Source organism: Aplidium turbinatum, chromosome 1, assembly GCF_918807975.1.
Source record: "Aplidium turbinatum chromosome 1, kaAplTurb1.1, whole genome shotgun sequence".
Classification (NCBI taxonomy): domain Eukaryota; kingdom Metazoa; phylum Chordata; class Ascidiacea; order Aplousobranchia; family Polyclinidae; genus Aplidium; species Aplidium turbinatum.
In genome coordinates, this window is record NC_137472.1 from 9,628,607 (window position 1) to 9,648,061 (window position 19,455).

Here is a 19,455-nt window from a genome sequence, read left to right on the forward strand (position 1 = left end):
GGTGAAACGGTATAAAAAATACATAAATATTGCACAATTGTTCAAACATTTACATGTAAAAAAAATCCTACTTAACAGTAAAAGTTTAGAAGTTACTTGCAACTAACAATGCATAAACAACAGAAAACGAAAATAATATTGCAACAAATTAAATAAATATTTCCACCTCTCCCTCTCCATCTATATCCCCTACATGTCGCGGTTGGCCGCCGCTGACGGTACAATCGACAAGAACGCCACGAGGCACTTTCGATACAACATTGTCGGCGTGGGATTAAGTCGCCGTCTGCAAAAAATAAAAACAGGTTTATAGTTGGTGCAAAATTAAAATTTGTACCCACAAATTTCATGGGCTAACTCAGGCTTTGCGATACATTTGCGAATAGGAAAGTTAGTTTTATTCAGTTACTTTTAAAGGATCTACTCAAGAAAACTACCTAACCCTCACCATTGGTTAGCATGAACTGAATTAATGATTTACGACACTAAAATGTCCATCATATTTAAACTTTAAAGTATTTTCTTGTGTCAACCTTTGTTTAAGCAGAACATTTTGTCGCAAACTTCAGTGTTAAAATTAATTAACTATGTAAATTTACAAATAATAATTAGTGATAAATATTATATGCTCAAAATAAATACTCAGACAAAGCTTTCAAATCACGATTAAATTTTTTCTATTCCACTGCAGCATATTCACTTACTGAGTGCATTGTTGTACTGCTCGTTGAAAACATCTTCATTTCTGGTATCCACCAGACCATCGTCATCCAGGATCGGGATCTGATATCTTTCGTATCGGCTCCCGCGCGGGCCCCATACAAGACCCCCTCTGAACCACCACCAACCCCACCACCAATTCCTCCAAAAGGATCGTCGTTGGAAGTAACAACAGCGAGGTCCGGTGCCATCTCGGGGTTGGTAGCACTGGCCTGTGGGAACTACAAGCAAAATTACGTATTGATAGTGAGAAAAATAGTTTGCACTGCTATTGGAAGACATTAAGAAAGCCGCAATCACCGGGAAACATGATATTCAAAATAAAGATGCAAGCCACTAAACTTGGCTGATGTTATGAACTGTGTAATAAAATACATACAATCTTTTTTTTTGTGTTTTGTGCAACACCATGTAATACTGTGCAATATATACAATGCAAGGAACACACACAGTACAGTGGAATGCCGCGGAAGCAAATACAAATACAACAGAAATCAGAAAACAGCAAGAAGTGCTTCGTGTTCTGAAGCTTAAGTTTTTGCATTATGCGCATCAAAACAGCATGAAACAATATTTAAAGAGGAGCCCCGGTAGACAAAACACAGGCTATGATTGCAATTCTATTACGTGCAAAAATGTCGATTAGTGTCTATCATAGTATGTATCGAACATGGTTAGAAGCAAATGTTTCTAAAAATCTGATTTCAATCAATCAATGTTTTGTGGCACAACAATGATATCTACGACTGGCAAAAAAGTGAAATTTATATTTTAGGCATGAAAAGAATCACGCCATTTTTTCACATACCTGTATCATGCCTCCATTCGCTGATATCAGCCGTACGGTAGGTTCCGTTTCTGTTTGCGTTCACTTTCAACCTGTGATCTACCGATTGCACAAATCTGGGGTCTTCGGCAGCCTGAAAGTTGGAACATGGGCATGGAGTCCTGTTAGGAGTCCATTCGGTTTGCACGTCGTCCAAATACCACTTCAAACATCCACAACGTGAGATCTGTGCCTCTGTCTTTGACTCAGTAAGCTTGTAAATGTATTCCCCCTTGTTCAGTCCGTCTATATGAAGCAAAATTAAATCGTATTTGTAAAACGGCGTTGTTTGCTCAACGGCATTGTTTTTAAAACATTGACATAAGATGCTATCTCAAGTTACTGAATCTATTTTTGAAAGTTTAAAGTTTATTGTTTAAAGTGATTAGGTTTAGCATATAACCCTCAGACCTAACGCATTACTCGAAAAAGGAATAGTAAAGGTAAAATTGACAAGGTCCACAGCATGTTGCTATAAATTTGTAGCATCAAACCGTCAAGATGCAAAGGCAAAGCTTTTAAAGTTACCTTTTACTTTCGTCAAAATAAAGTGGATTCATAATTTTTGCCTTTACAACGACTACTAAATATGAAATATATATTTGTACGTATTTTTGCATGTAAAAAAAGTAATTTTTGATTTATACAACTTTATTACAAGTGAAAAAATGGCTATTGATCCTCGTTCAGTTAGTCCTTACACCCTTCAAAACTTTACACCTTACACCCTTTTAAACTTACACCTTGCCTCTTACACCCTTCTAAACTAAGACCATCATCTAACCTCAAAAACTCACTTGTTTTTTGAACTCTTTGGTCGGGTCTGTAGTTTCCTTGTGACTCTTTGTACGACCAATCTGCTCCATTGGTGAAGCCAATCAGAACTTCATCACTAGACCGTAAGCCAGTTTCCCATCTCATATCTCCTTCTTTGTAGAGATACAACAGATATGTATCACATCCGTCCGAAGTGAGAATGGCTTGAAAAGTGCTTGGCTGAAAAACAGATAATTGTAAAACTAGAAAACAAAATACCTTTAATTTTATAGTTACCCTATACTGGAAGTATCTATTTCAGCACCAATTGATCAAGCAAGTCATGTGTGTGAGCTGTGTGGCACAAATCGGACAAATCAACCTTTTATTGTAAACGTTTAGACGAGTCACTCGCGACCGGAATGGAAATGAATCAGTATGCACCTTCCATACCATGCCCTCATCTTGGGCGATAAGTAAAACAGTATTATTTTGCTGCTTTACGTGCCTTTTTCTAAGCCATATAAATTGCTATAACCAGGCAAACTCTAAGCTTCCTGATCTTTAACATCAAAGTTTTGAGATTGATAAGCTGTTAAAAATAACAATAGACCGATCAAAAACTTACAAACTGTTGATGTTGTACGTTGTCGCCAGGGTACATAACCACATTATGCCAAGTTGCTTTCAAGATGAAGAGTGGGGTAAAATCATCAGTGTTAAATTTATTCTCGATTCTCTTTGCAACTTCATTGAATAAGGTAATACCATCCGAGTCCAATGATTGCTTGGTTTTGTCATACATCTAAATACATATTTGGTTTTGAGACCATTTTTGTCTTTTAAATCAGTCTCCTACAACTTAGAAGTTGTGAACTCAGCACATTGCAGTTGAGCAAGAAAAACTGACCAATACGATACTTGGCATGTAATGAGTCAGCAAACTCAGTTCAGAAAGCAATGACTATTGACTAAGAAAGTCTGATGATAGATGAAAATCTCATTTGCTGACTTGGATAGTAGCTGAAAGCTAAAGCATTTGCTGAGTAGTCGCATGCCGAGTAGTCCGACTACTTTTTTAAACTGATGTCAAAACTAACATTTTGAAAGATACTGTAGGCTACATAAATAAATTCCCTTATCTAAATTAGGAAATCCTTTTTCGAATCTTATGGTCAGTTTACATATTAAATTTTAAATTATTGGCGAAAGTTCATTTACAGATGTTTGAATTGAAAGTTTTCCTTTCAAACTTTTAATGTTGTTCTTGCTTAACTTTTTTTGACAAGTTATGTGTCATTGAGCTCTTTTTTAAACTACATGGCACAATCGCACAGGCTGAAAATTGGATCATAGGTACTTAATTTTGTTGCTTTTTAATTCATGAACTCTGGTATTTATTAATCGAGTAATGAAGGCCAGCGTAAGTTCTTGCACATGTTGACTTCACCTCTCCGTAATTAAAAAACATTGAAGAGTGTTTTCGTTTAACCAGTGCTTTTGACTCACTTGGTAATACACTCTGCCATCGTTAGATGGGTCTGGGTGAAAGTCGTCCCAAAATGGGGCTATGAGAGCGATATGATCAGCAAACCCGTTAGCAGGAGGGTGATGCAAAGCACCTCTGAAATAAAATGACCACCCAAGAGTGATCAACCCGTTTGATGTCACTCGAAACGTCGAAAAGGATCTCGAACCCATCGCTACTTCATAGTCAATCCTAAAATCAATTGAAGGCGTTACAGAAACTACAAGTTTGTAAGCTTCACAAAGTAAACAAAACAAAGTAAGATATTCTACAATAAACAACTAATTAGTCTATATACACCCATTGTACAATGTAGGCTATGTACAATTGCACATTGAGCACAATTTCTAACAAAATTTATTTTAAATGACCAGAAGTTCATATAGCATTATCCTTCATTATGTTAGGTGTTAGTAATACTGATTTATTTTCATTTCAACTAAAAGACTTTTTAAATTAAACGTCACAATTGCTTGTACATAACTACAATACACAAAAAGTGTTTTCTAATTGTATAAAAAGTATTATAGTGAAACAAACCATAATCGCTCGGAAGCGGCGTCATCGCTCACATCCAGTAGGGTGTCTCCAACATCAATCCCATAAGGCAAGATGATGATTTTGTAGCATTTTTCATTGCCATCACCTCTGCAGATGTAGTGAAGTTCAGTAAGTTGTGCATATTTTATCAACTACATCTTTGCTAGAACCAAGTGTTGAAGCTTAAAGTAACTTTCTTCAGCAACAATGATTTGTTGTTAACACATCCAGTTTTCCACCTAATAAACTTGCACTGTTGAAAAACAAAACCGCAAGAAGATTTTTTATCTATCTTCAAAAGTCATGTGTAAAGTTTTTTTTGGAAAAACATTGCTACTTATTCTTAGTGAATTCTGATTAAAACATTTGTAATTTGTCGGATAAATACTCATGTCGTTCAATTAGCCGGAAACACAAGTGACTAAAACTGCAAAAAAGATCCTCCAGTCAAAGTACTGTTTAATTGTCATTTTATGGACTATTAAATGTCCGCCCCGATAGCTCAGCTGGTTAGCTCGTGATTTTGTGAACGAAAAAGCTTCAAGTTCAAACAGCACTGCTTCGACTCTCGGAGGGTGCGCTTGAGCAACGCATTCTAAGGACTGCTCTCCATTCAGCGGCACTTACGGATGGAATAATTCCCTGGCAACAAGACTTTTAACAATCAGAAACTTCACTCTGTCAATCTCGGGGACCGGGCCTGCAACAGTGGTTCCAAAGCCTCTGCAAGTATGCAAAACTGCCAGGATTTAGCTCTCAAAGAAGCTTTCCCAGTCTGAGGATAATGAGAAAATTAATCAATCTAATTGTTAACAAAAATCATTTTCGTATTGTTTTATCTGGAAATAGCTGAATATACCAACACTCCACTTTACCTGTAACCATCCATACATGTGCAGTTGTAACCTTGTTCTGCATCCGTGCAGTTGGCGTATTCGGCGCATGGATTGTTTGGAAAACATTCATTGACTTTGCCAAAGCACAGATTGCCTTTGACAATACATAATCATCATATGACCATATACTAAAAATGTCACTTCATCGATAAAAATTTGTTCTCAAGTTACGTAAGAGAAGCATTGAAACTTTCTTCGTTATTATTGTCAGCATCACAATTATGTTTCATAATCTGTTGACTCTCAAGCTGCTCACAATTAAACTCATAAAATAAAAGATAAAAACGATTACAAAAATGTAAATTTGTAGATGGAGTATAATTTTACTTCTTATTTTCGTTAAAAAAAATCCAATTGTTTACCTTTAGAATAAATCAGACCAACTACACACAAAAATATTGTGTTGTTAACATTTAAGCTGCATCGATGATGCTTGTTTGCAATGGTCGTTTATGGTCGTCTACTCTAGTGGGCGTTATCTGCCTCTATGCTGAAAGATGATTGTATCCAACATCAAATTATCACTTTGGTTTTAAGTTTGTGTCGAATCTGGTCTAGCGTTTGACATACATTATACTGTAAGTTATAATAATACCAAAATGACTTTTATTGTAGACTTTTGATTTATTTTGTATTTAATTTACCTCGTTCATTGAATTTTTGCTTAAAAATAAATTTTGAGCCCATTTTAAAATTAAAATAATTATCGGACTATATTTTTGATTCTCGCTTGAATTTATTTAATTGCGCCAAGTTCTGAGCTAAAACGTAAATACTACTTAAATTTGTATCTACTACTTAAATTCGTATCTACTACTACTCCACTATTCCTATGTACTACTCCACAATAAGTAATTAAGAGAAACTACAAATACGGTAGAATGTGACAAAGTGCACCTGCAAACCCCTCAACGCAGAGGCATTCGAACAGTGATCCAGTTGAAGTGTCTACGCATGTGCCACCATTCAAGCAGGGGTTCTCATCACACGGAGAGACAAATGTTTCGCACATGCTTCCACTGAAACGCTCTGGACAAAGGCAGCGAAACGTATCATCATCGACTAGACACGTCCCATCATTTTGACACGGCCCAGAACTGCATGGACTTTGGTCTGCAACAATTTGATGGTTGTTTTATTTGCACCAAAAATAAAAAAAGCGTAGTAATTCAGAAGTTATGTCATACAAACAAACTGCCTTATCATCATATCATATGATAATTTGAAAAAATTCTAAAAGTATAATGCAATCTATAATTTCGTTTCTCAAAAATTCGTCATCGAATTTTGGTTGATAAAAGCCATCCGATTTACACAACTAGCCTACTGCTGCTTCATTGGAAAATCTAAAAGAATCAACAAAAAAAAAACTTTTCTAGTTAGAAGTTATAGACTAAAATCTTATTTAAACAGCAAAAATATCAGTTATGACAAAGTTTTCAAAAAAGTTCATTAATAGAGAAATTACAGAGCAAGAGAGTCTACCATTCTTTTCTTCAACTACGTAGCCTATTTTTTATATAAAATCACACACTACAGACTTCGGCATAATTCTTATATATCGAAGCAGCCATACCCAAAACATAAGTGGCTGTAAACCCTTTTCTTGAGTTATACGAATCGGAGAGAAACTGAATTCGAACAGAAGACGAATCGAAGATAAGGCTCCTTGGAATTGAAATCAACCCACTGTAGAGATTTTGCTTTTTACCAGCATCATTGATCTAGCAAACAACATTAAACTTATCTTTACTTCTAGCATAACAACCACCATCAATAACGTTTGTCCTATGTTGTTATGCAAGTGTGCATATACCTTATTTTATATCAAAAAAGGCAACTCCAAGCCACTTTTATTCCTTTATAGGAACTCAATTAGTATGTGATTGGCATTAGATTTCAACCAACAGAATGTAAGTTCTGCAACAGTGGAAGGATAGCACTAAAGATTTTGTTTGTCGTATCCAGGCTTACATCCGGTGGTTGAAGATTTAGATTAAGTGGACGGGAAGACAAGGAAGCCAATCTTCGTGTCCACCTTCAGGCATGTCTAGTGTCCTGCCAAAGACACAGTGGCGTGCTCTTGAGTGGTGTCGAACCGGCGCCCTTTCGATTGGCCTTCCAAGGCTCACCACTCGGGTATGCAGCCGACTCGCACTAAACCAACTAAAGGTAATAACTAGCTTTCATTTAAAATCAACTATGAAAAATAAATATAAACTATTGACTCCGTCAGAAGACCAACCTCCAAACTGTCTCCATCAGCAAGATCGAGAAAGTCAATAGTAAAGCGAAGAACCTGCTGATCCGGGACGTTGATCACCCACAGACACTTAACATTGTTTTTGTAAATACTCGGATACCCAGGTGATGTGATTGTTTGACGGGTTGTGTCAGCTGTTCGCACGTGACCGCATTCGGGTGCGACTATCCAATACAACAGATCATAGGTTAAACGCTCAATTTAGGATTTAAGCCAACCTTTCTGCGTGCGGTAAATTAGTCATTGAAAAAAGTAGTTTAACTGTGCCAGAAAAAAAAAACGAAAGAAATTTAAATACAAAAATTTCCTGTTTGAAAGTTTGAAGTTTGATCGTTAGTAAAAGTATACATCAGATCAAGGAAATAGTAAGAACGTATCAAATTAATACGAATGACAAAAGGGATGGACATAGAAAAGATAAAGGTGGTTATGAGGAATTGCGAGCTATAAAGGGAGAAAATTCATAGCGTGACCGAGAGTCGAAATCGTTTGAACGGATGTTGATGATGATTCAATTAGTAGTTAAAAAATCTACAAAGAAATATTCTGTGAATAAACATGAATATCTCATTGCGGAGTTAAAAATTGCTTTAATACAATTGTCAGGTAGTTGGACATCATCAAGGCTACATTCATAATTTCTTGAGCATAACATTTAGAAAGGAATGCCGACATTAGATACTGCGTTTTGTAAAACTAACATCTTTATATTTTCTTATCGCAGAAACTCACATTGCGAAGCATAAGCGTACGCTTTACTACCAAAGTAGTTGGATGAGCTCCCAACAGTTCCGTTATTGTGATAAACGATCTTCATTGATCTTTCACTGGAGATGTACGACGTGCTGATGGCGTTGTGGCCGTGATACCCAATTTTAGTGTTTCCATCAAAAACCTACAGTAAATTAAATGTTCTTGCTAAAGACCAAACGTTGCGGTGACAATACTATCAGTATACTATCGAAAAAATAAATGATCAAAAACAATGTAGAAATATTTTTTTTTTTATTCTTCAATTGCTGCCAAGTGTAATTAAAATTGAGCACCTGCTTCATAAAATAAAAGTTGAAAAATTTAAATTAAAGTTAAACGTTAAAAGTTTAAATAAAGTTTATTTCCTATCTCAAATACAAAACAACTATTCGACACTTTGTAAAGAGACAATAGTTAACAAAAGTTATCAAACATAAAGAAAAATTTTGCCTTTTTCAATTCAGCTTGTAGTCTACTTGCAATTGCTAAGTAACATTTATCAAATTTTTTTCTTAAAGCATCGCAAGCTATATCTTGATAACATTTCGAACGTTTATAGCAAAAGCTATATTTTGCTTGCAGACTTTTATGGCAATTTAGTTTTTGGGGATTTAACAGCTTTCTAATCTTCTTTCCCGATTGGTCAGTGAAAGACAATTGCAATGTTTTTGTGATCATTTTTTTGTTAACACTTTTTAATATTCTATAATGTGTTTCATGTTTTAAAAAATAGTTTATTGTTTTTACATCTTTATTTGGCAAATTTTACCTATTACCTCCTAATCAGCAAACTTTATAACACTTAATTTATTTTTTGTAAAGTTGGTGTAACCTATAAGGTAATTGAAACATTGAAGCAAAGAAATAAAGTCAGAACCAGATGTCTATTCATCAACAATATGAAGTTTTAACTCTAGCTATGATTGTTTTGTTGGATCAATTGATACGAACCTCAAGGTACCAACAGCAAGAATAACCGTAGTAAGGGTTCACTTGCATGTTGACTTTATTTCCTTCTTCAGCAGTGAAAGAGTAATCACAGGAAAAGTGAAGGTTTTCATTGCTATTGGCCCAGAATTGGTAAGGGAAATTTGGAATGCTGGTGGAAGTTGAACCATAGTAATAATAGTTATCCACGGGATTTGTCAGATGAAAAGTTCTTCCACAAATGACTGCATAATAAAGAAACAAAATAACGTTTACCAAACCAAACAACCAAGAAATATAAAATATTGAATCACTAATCGCCTTCGTATGTATAAATTCTATGAAATCTGAGACAATACATCTAACACCAAATCACTAATAAAATGTAGATTAGTTTCACAATAATCTTTTGTACCTTTATTTGCAGTGAAATGTATAACAAAGAGGGGTGCAATTCATTTGCAAAGCTTGCCATTTCAATCTATTAATAAACTTTGGTGAAATACTACAATTCGGCAAAGCGCGATAGCAGTTATGGCAAGCTTTGTTTTGTGTAGACGATTATTGATAACTTGAATTTTTTTAACGTTTAACACTTCAGGTAGGTTTATTCTGACTTTTACAGAATGAGTTGGAGATTTGAATTCACTGCAGTCATAAGTTAAGTTATTTTTAAATGTCATGAATTTAAGATGACAATTTTGTTTCTGACAAAAAGGTGACTTTAGTTAAACCTACTAAACTATCCGTTGGTTTGAATAAGTGCATGTCACAATCAAGGTGCAAATGCCTCGCGATGGCTTGCTTTGTATCTTCAACGAATGTGCTATTTTCATTGTGGAATTCTGGTGCGTTGTGTTATTATCGGTTATGACCTGAAGTAACCTCTGATTGAGAAATTTGTATTATGTAACGTATTTCTAGAATCATCTGTAAGCATGCAAATCTAGAAGGTTCTGTTGTTTTTCATGATTTCTGAGCGTCATTTATCATGACGTCATAAGGTTGTTTATCAGTAAATGTCCGATTGCGAAATCGTTATTATGTAAGAATCTTCTTGCGGACGTGACCTTCTATAAGCTTCTGCTTGTTGACATTTAAATGCTACGTGACCGAACGATGGTTCTTTATGATGTAATCTTCTCGAAGTTATTGGACTGAACAGCCAACTATAAATAGTGGTGTAGTTTGTGTAATGTTTATTCTGAGATTCTGAGATTATTATTATGATGATTATTATGAGTTGATTATGAGAGTTGTGCTATGAGTTGTGGATTGGTAGTTGATGCAGAAATTAGAGTTATTTGAGAAGCCGTTCGTTAAAGTTCTTCAAGAAGTCAGATTATCATTTCACTAATAGAATTATTCGACATTTAATTGACTGCTTTTCGGTTTAACCCATTAAACTACGTCATTGAACCTTTCCAAGTCTTTTTCCTGGTAAGAGATAGAAAGAAATCGTGACATTCTGGGGGCTCGTCCGGGAATAACCGAAAAAGAAAAACCGAAGAATACCGAAGATTTATTGAAAGAATAATAAATTAATGTCAAGATGGCGGATACTGTCAAACATGAGATGATTGAAGACTTAGGGAGCATGGCTGAACGAATGGGGCTGACTGGTAATGAGAAGTCTCAGTTTGTGATGGAAGAGTATCACAAGATAATGGACCAGAAAGCTCAGCGAGAAGCTGACGAAAGAGAAGATAGAAGAGCTGCTCGTGAAATAAGGAAAGCAGAACTTGAAGCTGAAGAAAAACGAGCACAGCGTGAGGCTGAAGCTGCACAACTTGAAGCTGAGGAAAAGCGAGCACAACTTGAAGCTGAAGCAGAGGAGAAGCGGGCGCAACGCGAAGCAGAGGAGAAGCGGGCGCAGCGCGAAGCTGAAGCTGAAGAAAAACAAGCTCAACGAGAAGCTGAAGAGAAACAAGCGCAGCGCGAAGCAGAAGCTGAAGAAAGAAGAGCGCAATATGAATTGGAAAAGTTAAAACTTGAATTAGAAAGACAAAAGCTGGACATTGGTGAGCGATCTAATTCTACTAATGATAATGCTCGAGATGTTATTGTGGCGCAAGTTAGACGTCCAGATTTGCCATCATTTGTTGAAGAAAAAGATGAGTTGGATAGTTATTTGTTAAGATTTGAAAGATATGCTACAATAGCCAAATTGGAGAAGTCGACGTGGGCTACCCAGCTAAGCATGTTATTATCGGGACAAGCTCTTGATGTATATTCAAGACTTTCGCAAGAAGAGGCCATGAATTACGACAGATTGAAGTTAGCTCTGTTAAAGCGATACAATTTTACCGAGCATGGATACCGTCAAAGATTCCGTGAGGCAAAGCCTGAACGACACGAAAGTCCAGGTCAATTTATTGAACGGTTGAGAAACCTTTTGTTAAAATGGTTTGAACTTTCGGGGGCCGAACAATCATTGGACGGATTGGCAAACCTTATAGTTAAGGAACAATTCACAGATTCATGTTCAAAAGATCTGTCTGTTTATTTAATGGAGAGAAGTCCAAAGAATCTAGAAGAAATAGCCAGTGTGGCAGAACAGTACTTAGTTGCTCATGATGAGAAGTTGTCGACTGAAGAAACGTTGTCATGCGATAATGACGAGGAGCAAACAAATAATTTTAAAGGAGGTGCGGTTCCAAGAGAAGTACGTTGTTTTAATTGTAATGGCTTAGGTCATAAATCTGTTAACTGCCGGAAGAAGACTAACAGAAATCATCAGGAATCGAGGAAGTGGTGCAATCGTTGCAATAGGCAAGGACACGAAGCGAAGGAATGCAAGGACAAGTCGTTGTCCCGATCCAATCAGTCTAGAAAAGATGAAGACACGGACGTTTATCGATGCGGTTGTGCGTTAATGATTCCTGAACCCACGCTTGACGAGGAGAATCCGGATGAAGATGTTTGCGGAAAAATAATACCTGAAGATCACCTGCCAGTAGTGGATGGAAAAGTTGGAGACAAAAAGGTAAAAGTTTTACGTGATTCTGGTTCTACTGGTATAATAGTGAGGAGAGATTTGGTTAAAGACAATCAGTTAACGGGAAAAACTGGCCATGTGACAAGGATAGATACCACTTCAATCCAAGGACCGTTAGCGATGATATATATCGAAACTCCGTATTGTAGTGGGACTGTGAAAGCGTTATGTTTACAAAACCCTTTAGTTGATCTTATAATCGGAAATGTTATTGAGAGAAATTCTGAAGTTACTTGTTATTCTTGTGGCAAGAATGGTCACTTTGCTCGAGATTGTTCTGCAGATAATCAGCAACGATCTCACGATGACGGATACAATGAGCGCGAAGAACCGAGGAGAAGAGGCAGGCGACGACCATTTGGAGTTTGCTATAGATGCGGTAGACGCGGACACTTCGCCAGGGAGTGCGTTGCTGACGGCGGACATTCAGAAAACAGACGTTGCCGTGACAACCACTGCTACCGATGTGGAGAGATTGGACACATAGCCAAGAGCTGCCCTTTTGATGAAAAGGCTTGCTACAATTGTCATAAAGAAGGTCATCTAGCCAAGGACTGTCCGGAGAGGAGGTGTTTCCGATGTAAGAAGATGGGTCATCTTGCTCGCCGATGCACTGAAGTTGCTGAGGACGTTGGAAACTTTCGCAGAAAACGTGACTATTGTTTTGAGAAAAGCTATCGTTGGTAGATCATGCAACGATAGACTTATGAGAACTGATTATTGAGTAATTAATTGTTTTATGGTGTGTTTTGTATTGATTGTGTTGTTATATTGTTTGCAACAATATTCTAAGGGGGGGCGTATGTCACAATCAAGGTGCAAATGCCTCGCGATGGCTTGCTTTGTATCTTCAACGAATGTGCTATTTTCATTGTGGAATTCTGGTGCGTTGTGTTATTATCGGTTATGACCTGAAGTAACCTCTGATTGAGAAATTTGTATTATGTAACGTATTTCTAGAATCATCTGTAAGCATGCAAATCTAGAAGGTTCTGTTGTTTTTCATGATTTCTGAGCGTCGTTTATCATGACGTCATAAGGTTGTTTATCAGTAAATGTCCGATTGCGAAATCGTTATTATGTAAGAATCTTCTTGCGGACGTGACCTTCTATAAGCTTCTGCTTGTTGACATTTAAATGCTACGTGACCGAACGATGGTTCTTTATGATGTAATCTTCTCGAAGTTATTGGACTGAACAGCCAACTATAAATAGTGGTGTAGTTTGTGTAATGTTTATTCTGAGATTCTGAGATTATTATTATGATGATTATTATGAGTTGATTATGAGAGTTGTGCTATGAGTTGTGGATTGGTAGTTGATGCAGAAATTAGAGTTATTTGAGAAGCCGTTCGTTAAAGTTCTTCAAGAAGTCAGATTATCATTTCACTAATAGAATTATTCGACATTTAATTGACTGCTTTTCGGTTTAACCCATTAAACTACGTCATTGAACCTTTCCAAGTCTTTTTCCTGGTAAGAGATAGAAAGAAATCGTGACAGTGCACATGATAGTTGAAAATAATAGAGGCACAATTGACGCGCAAGATGAACAGCAGCCTCTCAGATTAGAACACATTTTCCCAGCTATAAGTTTTCTATCAAACAGTGAATAATTAAAGCAGGTTGGAAAACACATACAACATATCGCTTCAAAAGCATTCCAATACTTCAGAAATACATCTACTTTTCGATAGAGTTTTAGTTATATATATAAGTGTCACATTCTTCCGTCCGCGTCATACCATCTGCGAGTTCGGCGCTTCAGACAGTATGAGCTTCTGAAGCTCGATCGACTGGTATTGCAGTGTTTGAAGGTGGCGTGGCGTGGCGTCTTCCCAGGTGGGCGTGCAGCACTTTCTTTTACTGTAAGCCTGCATTGGGGGGCTTTGGTGTGTTGAATCTGTGTCGCGAAAGCGACACACTTTCGATAGCCCAGGCCTTCAAGATGCTGACGTCTCCTGACGACCGTGTCTCTGCCATCGCGTTCGGGCAGCTTAGGCGTTGTGCCAGTCTGAGGTTCGGCACTCCAGATCCTACCCCGTGCCAGCTAGCCAGTTACTTGAATAAGGACCCCCCCCCCCCCCACCTGAAGGTGCCCGTTCTCGACCATGCCCAACAGGCGAAACTTGTGGGGCCGCGTCCCGGCGGCTACCCGTCGTCTAAATGTACGTTGGTCCGCACGCCCGGATGGCGGTCTCGAGTTGACCGCGGGGAGCTCCAAAATCACCCCTCCCCTAAAAAAAAAGTGGTTCCGACCCTCCACCAACACAATGACTTGTGGTGGAGGAGACAGTGGGAATCCAAACCTGACCAAGGCAAGACGGTCAGTGCCCACTGTCTGTCCGGATTTTCGAATTCTTGGACTCGGCGACCGGAGCTCCTTTATAAGCAAATGCGAACCGTGCATTTGCTTATAAAGCCCGCCTAAACCTACTTCCCTTGAAATCAAAACCAAGCCACGGCCACCCATATAAGCCTGCCATATGTCGCGCGTGTGAGAAAGAGGAAGAGACTCTCCCTCATATATTGAACCACTGCCCTACCGTGATGCCTGTTGTCACGGAACGGTACAATTCAGTATTGTGGGTGATCGTGAAGCATGTACCTGCCGAATGGCAACCCTTGCTTACCATAGATAGTACGGGTCCACAACACGTGGAAGCGGGCGGTGCTGATCTGCGCTCTGACATTGTCCTGCAACGCCCTGACGGTGTCACGGTTGTATGTGACGTCACTTGCCCGTTCGACTACGGCGCGGATTCCCTTCGAAAAGCCGCCGACAGGAAACACGACAAGTACGGCGAGTTATGTGTAAACATATTGGAAGACAGGAAGCGCCCTTGCAGGGACGTCCTGTCACTTCCGTTCGTCGTAGGCTCCCTCGGGAGCTATGCTCCGTTGAGCTCTCGGGCTTTGGCGGCCTTGGGTGTTCCTGCTCGTGGGGTAGCAGAGGTGGCTAGAAAAGTGGCTTCCCTCTCAATCGAAGGTTCCCTCCGTGTCTGGAAAGCTTGGAACGCCGGGCTCACTCGTGGAGGGGCTACGTCATAGAAAAGACGATTCCAGCGATCAGAAGCTCAATTCCCCAACAGCAAAAGCTCTGCAGTAAGCATCCGAGCGCGCAAGACAGCAAACCTCAAAACCCGCCAGTAATTGTGTGACGTCATAGTATGTTAAATCCATTGTTTCATTATCAATTTACCTGTAAATAATTGTCGTTTCATCAGCATGCTGCAGCTCAATGAAGAATACAATCATCATCAATAAAATAAAATAGCAATATATGAATTAAGTATACAGGGTGGTCCACAAAAATGTGACACATTTCGTTTGTTCATAATTTCTACAAATCTGAAGATTTTTCAAAATCCTTTCAGCCGGAGATGGGTCATAGCTATAAGTTTTTGCCCTCAAAAGCACTTTTGAAAAAACTAACTGGTTTCTGAGTTATTTCAATATTTGATAATATGTTCGATCCATGCTCCTCGCTGCTGAATCATCGCTGCCACTCTCACATTGAAATTGTTTATTACTCTCCCTAACATGTCCCTTGGAATTCTTCTAATTTCTCTTCTAATGTTTTTCTTCAGTCTGTCAATGGTATCAGGATTGTCCTGGTAGACTCTATCCTTCAGGTATCCCCAGAAGAAGTAGTCAGGAGGGTTAAGATCAGGTGAATATGGCGGCCCAGGGGTTGTTGGTCCTCCTTGAAATCAATCGATCCCCAGGAAAGTACTGATGCAGATACTCAAGGGTACGATTGGAACAATGCGGTGGGGCACCGTCTTGCTGGAATACAGCTGTATTCAAGTCGGTCCCCCTTCTCCTCCTTACTGCTTACTGCTGGAATGAATTGTCGTCTGAGCAATTTGATGTAACGTTCAGTGTTAACAGTCACCTGGCATCCCTCGTCGTTCTCAAAAAAGTAGGGATCAAAAATGCCATTACGTCCTATTGCACACCAAACTGTGACTTTTGTTACACTCAAGGGTGCTTGCACATGCGCATGAGGCTGCGCTTCTGCCCAAAATGTCATATTTTGTTTGTTAACATGGCCACTCAAATGGAGGTGGGCCTCGTCGCTAAAGAGAAGCACACCCAAAAGACCGGGATTGTTCTCAATCCGTTCACTGATTTGCTGACCAAATTCAAATCGTTCATCCTTGTTGGCTTGACTTTGAGTCTGAAGAAGCTGAATTTTGTATGGGAAAAGCTGCAAGTCAGCATGAATAATTCTATTGACAGAAGATCTTGAAATCACCACTTCCTGAGAAAGTCTTCTGGCGGATTTCCGTGGAGACTTCTCCACACTAGTTCGAACATCGTGAACTTTTTCGGGGGTTCTTGCGGTGGAAGGTGGACCACTATGGTTCTTATTGTTGTTAGTCACACTGCCAATGTCTCTGAGCTTCTCCAACAAGCGTTTGATAGTATTCCGAGACGGTGTTTTCCTTCCAGGAAAGTCATGACGAAAATGTCTCTGGGTCAAGATTACAGATTTTGTCGAAAAGTAATGTTCAATGATTTTTGTCCGCTCAGCCACTGAAAATTGATATCCCGGCTCCATACTGCTACACATAAAACTTATAGCTGTACTCTATAACTAACTGAAAATCAAGAGGTAGAATTAATTTTTATGGAATTGACAGATAAACAAAATATGTCACATTTTTGTGGACCACCCTGTATATTGCATATCGTGAATGGACTCATATCATCTATCAATGACGTAATATCATTAACAACACTGGATCTGTATTTTCATATCTCAATATTTTAGATTATCACACACTACCTTCTCCCGATATGCTGCTCTTTCCCGCTCTGATCAACCTCGCGTTGCTTTTAACTCATCGATAAACATGATTTCCCGATCAACTCGATGCAACCTCCAAAGTTTCATCCCACTATTCTATAGTTTTCCTGGTAACGTAGCCTAGTCATATCTACGCTTCGATCGCTAGTCCCCCCGACCCATCTGGGCGAACCTGCCTCAACGTCTGGCCAGTGCACATCCGTGCTCGTTGGTTCAACGTCAACACTTTTTCGGTACGTAAAGCATACAATATATTCCCACTTACCATCTTTTTTTTTTTTACTCCAATTAATTGAGCCTTTGCTCCAGATTTTATATAATTTTCGTCTCCCACGAGTATTCAAATCGTCCTTGTAGCTAAGCTTCTCTTCCTCGTGGGAGATCCCAAAGTTTATCCGCTCTGCCTACGGGCAGACCGGGTATAGGAGTCAAACGTACCTGTGTTACGGTCACGTGATGGAGACGTGGGCGCTGCCTGGCTTTATAAAACTTCTGTCGCCCGGCCCGTCGTGAGCTGACCTTTTTGCGTTTGCAGAAAGCAAAGCCCGTCTCCTTGGCCCGTTCCGCCATTCTAACTTTTGCGGACGAGTCGCACAAAATTCTCGATCCACACTTTCCTTCCACAGGTACCTAGACTTCCCAGCCTGGCCCCCGCGACCTAAGCTGGTGGACTTCCCTTCCGGGTGCATCGCCACCCCATAATCACGCCGCTACCCGCCTCCACGGGGCGTGGCAGGCCGGTTCTTTAAAGTCTCTGACCTGGCTATGTTTATTGTGTTCTTCTCGCCGTGTCAATTATTTTGTACTCGTGCGTCGTTGATCAAAATAAAACAGTTCATCATCTTTGCTCTAGATTTTTATATAATTTTCGTCTCCCACAAGTATTTAAATTCTCCTTGTAGCTAAGCTTCTCTTCCTCGTGGCAGACCCCAAAGTTTATCCGTTCTGCCTAAGGGCAGACCGGGTATAGGAGTCAAACGTATCTGTGTTGCGGTCACGTGGGCGCTGCCCGGCTTTAAAACTTCTGCCGGTACCAGCTGACCTGTTTGCGGAAAGCTAAGCCCGTCTCCCTGGTCCGTTCCGCCATTTTAAATTTTGCGGACGAGTCGCACAAAATTTTCGATCCACACTTTCCTTCCACAGGTACCTAGACTCCCCAGCCTGGCCCCCGCGACCTAAGCTGGTTGACTTCCCTTCCGGGTGCATCGCCGCTCCCCGCCTCCGCGGGACGTGGCAGGCCGGTTCTTTAAAGTCTCTGACCTGGCTATGTTTATTGCGTTCTTCTCGCCGTGTCAATTATTTTGTACTCGTGCGTTTTTGATCAAAATAAAACAGTTCATCATCGAAAGGTCGTTGCGCGAAAAAAAAATCGAATTAAAATACAACAACAACAACAAACTATTACAACATACAACAACGAACTATTAAGAACGAACAATTTTAACAAACAAGTCTCTATTACACAAAAAGCAAAACCAAAGACAGTTGCTAATGCCAAGGGAAGCACATTTTTTTTCATAACTTTTTTCCTTAACAGTTGTAGTGTAACTGTTATTTCCGCAGCAGGTGGCGGGCCGGATGAAATCAGTTTGCGGGCCGGTTCCGGCCCGCGGGCCTTAGTTTGGTGACTCTTGGTCTAAAACTACGATAATTCTTTGATTTGCACCAACACAAAAAATTCCAATACTTTGTAAACACGACGTTTGACCCATAAGCAATCTCATAACAACAACAAAAAATTAGAAAAATTATTATAATTTACACTAAATTGTTATTCTAATGCGAAGACGTGCAATCAAAATCCCACACCATGATTTTCGATATATCTTTTTGAAATTTATTCAAAACTTCTGAACTAGTTTTAGACCAGCCTGAGATGCAGGTGATAATGACAATAATAATGTTATAGTTTATTTATTGTCGCTCTACAACAGCTAAAGTCTTTTAGCGACAGGGCTCATTTTTTTTTTTTTCTTATATCAGGTTTACAATGTCAGCACATTATTACCCGACTTATTCTCATTGCGTTACGCAAAAAAGGACACAATCTGTACCGACTTTAAAGCTTTCAGTTTGACACGACCTGGATTCAATTTTAAATTTACCAGCACTAAAGAAAAACCACTCTGTCACTGAGCTGGTTGAAGATGGTAATTAGATTCTTATTTTGTCTCCTGGGGACTACAACAGTACAGGGACACAGCTACGGGAAAGCTTGGAAGACCAATTGCCATCCCAAATTTTTATCTTGGTTCTTTATCCAACAAATGAGTTGTTAATGCTATTACAACCTTTTAATGACATTTTATTACTTCTTGAATGACGTTTTATTAATGTTTGGCTGCATTCAGTAGCTATATTTTAACACAAACTCTTTATTCCAAACATTAAAACGTTTCTCTCTCAGAAGTTGCTTTCGTCCCTTTTAAGTT

The 19,455-nt window shown here is 39.0% G+C and overlaps 1 protein-coding gene across 2 annotated transcripts in view; it reads right to left on the bottom strand.

The window, feature by feature from the left end:
• Positions 1-19,455, bottom strand: part of LOC145768917 (uncharacterized) — a 74,141-nt gene that overhangs the window by 11,144 nt on the left and 43,542 nt on the right. For both annotated transcript variants that reach the window (XM_082580522.1, XM_082580526.1), the window contains 13 exons: positions 9,234-9,454; positions 8,262-8,424; positions 7,512-7,693; positions 6,843-6,990; positions 6,164-6,379; positions 5,246-5,360; positions 4,371-4,478; positions 3,812-4,022; positions 2,931-3,107; positions 2,344-2,542; positions 1,529-1,792; positions 705-941; positions 167-286 (listed from right to left, as the gene is read on the bottom strand). In XM_082580522.1, coding sequence (XP_082436648.1) covers positions 167-286; positions 705-941; positions 1,529-1,792; positions 2,344-2,542; positions 2,931-3,107; positions 3,812-4,022; positions 4,371-4,478; positions 5,246-5,360; positions 6,164-6,379; positions 6,843-6,990; positions 7,512-7,693; positions 8,262-8,424; positions 9,234-9,454 — 2,361 coding nt within the window. The remainder of the gene's footprint in view (positions 1-166; positions 287-704; positions 942-1,528; positions 1,793-2,343; positions 2,543-2,930; positions 3,108-3,811; positions 4,023-4,370; positions 4,479-5,245; positions 5,361-6,163; positions 6,380-6,842; positions 6,991-7,511; positions 7,694-8,261; positions 8,425-9,233; positions 9,455-19,455) is intronic.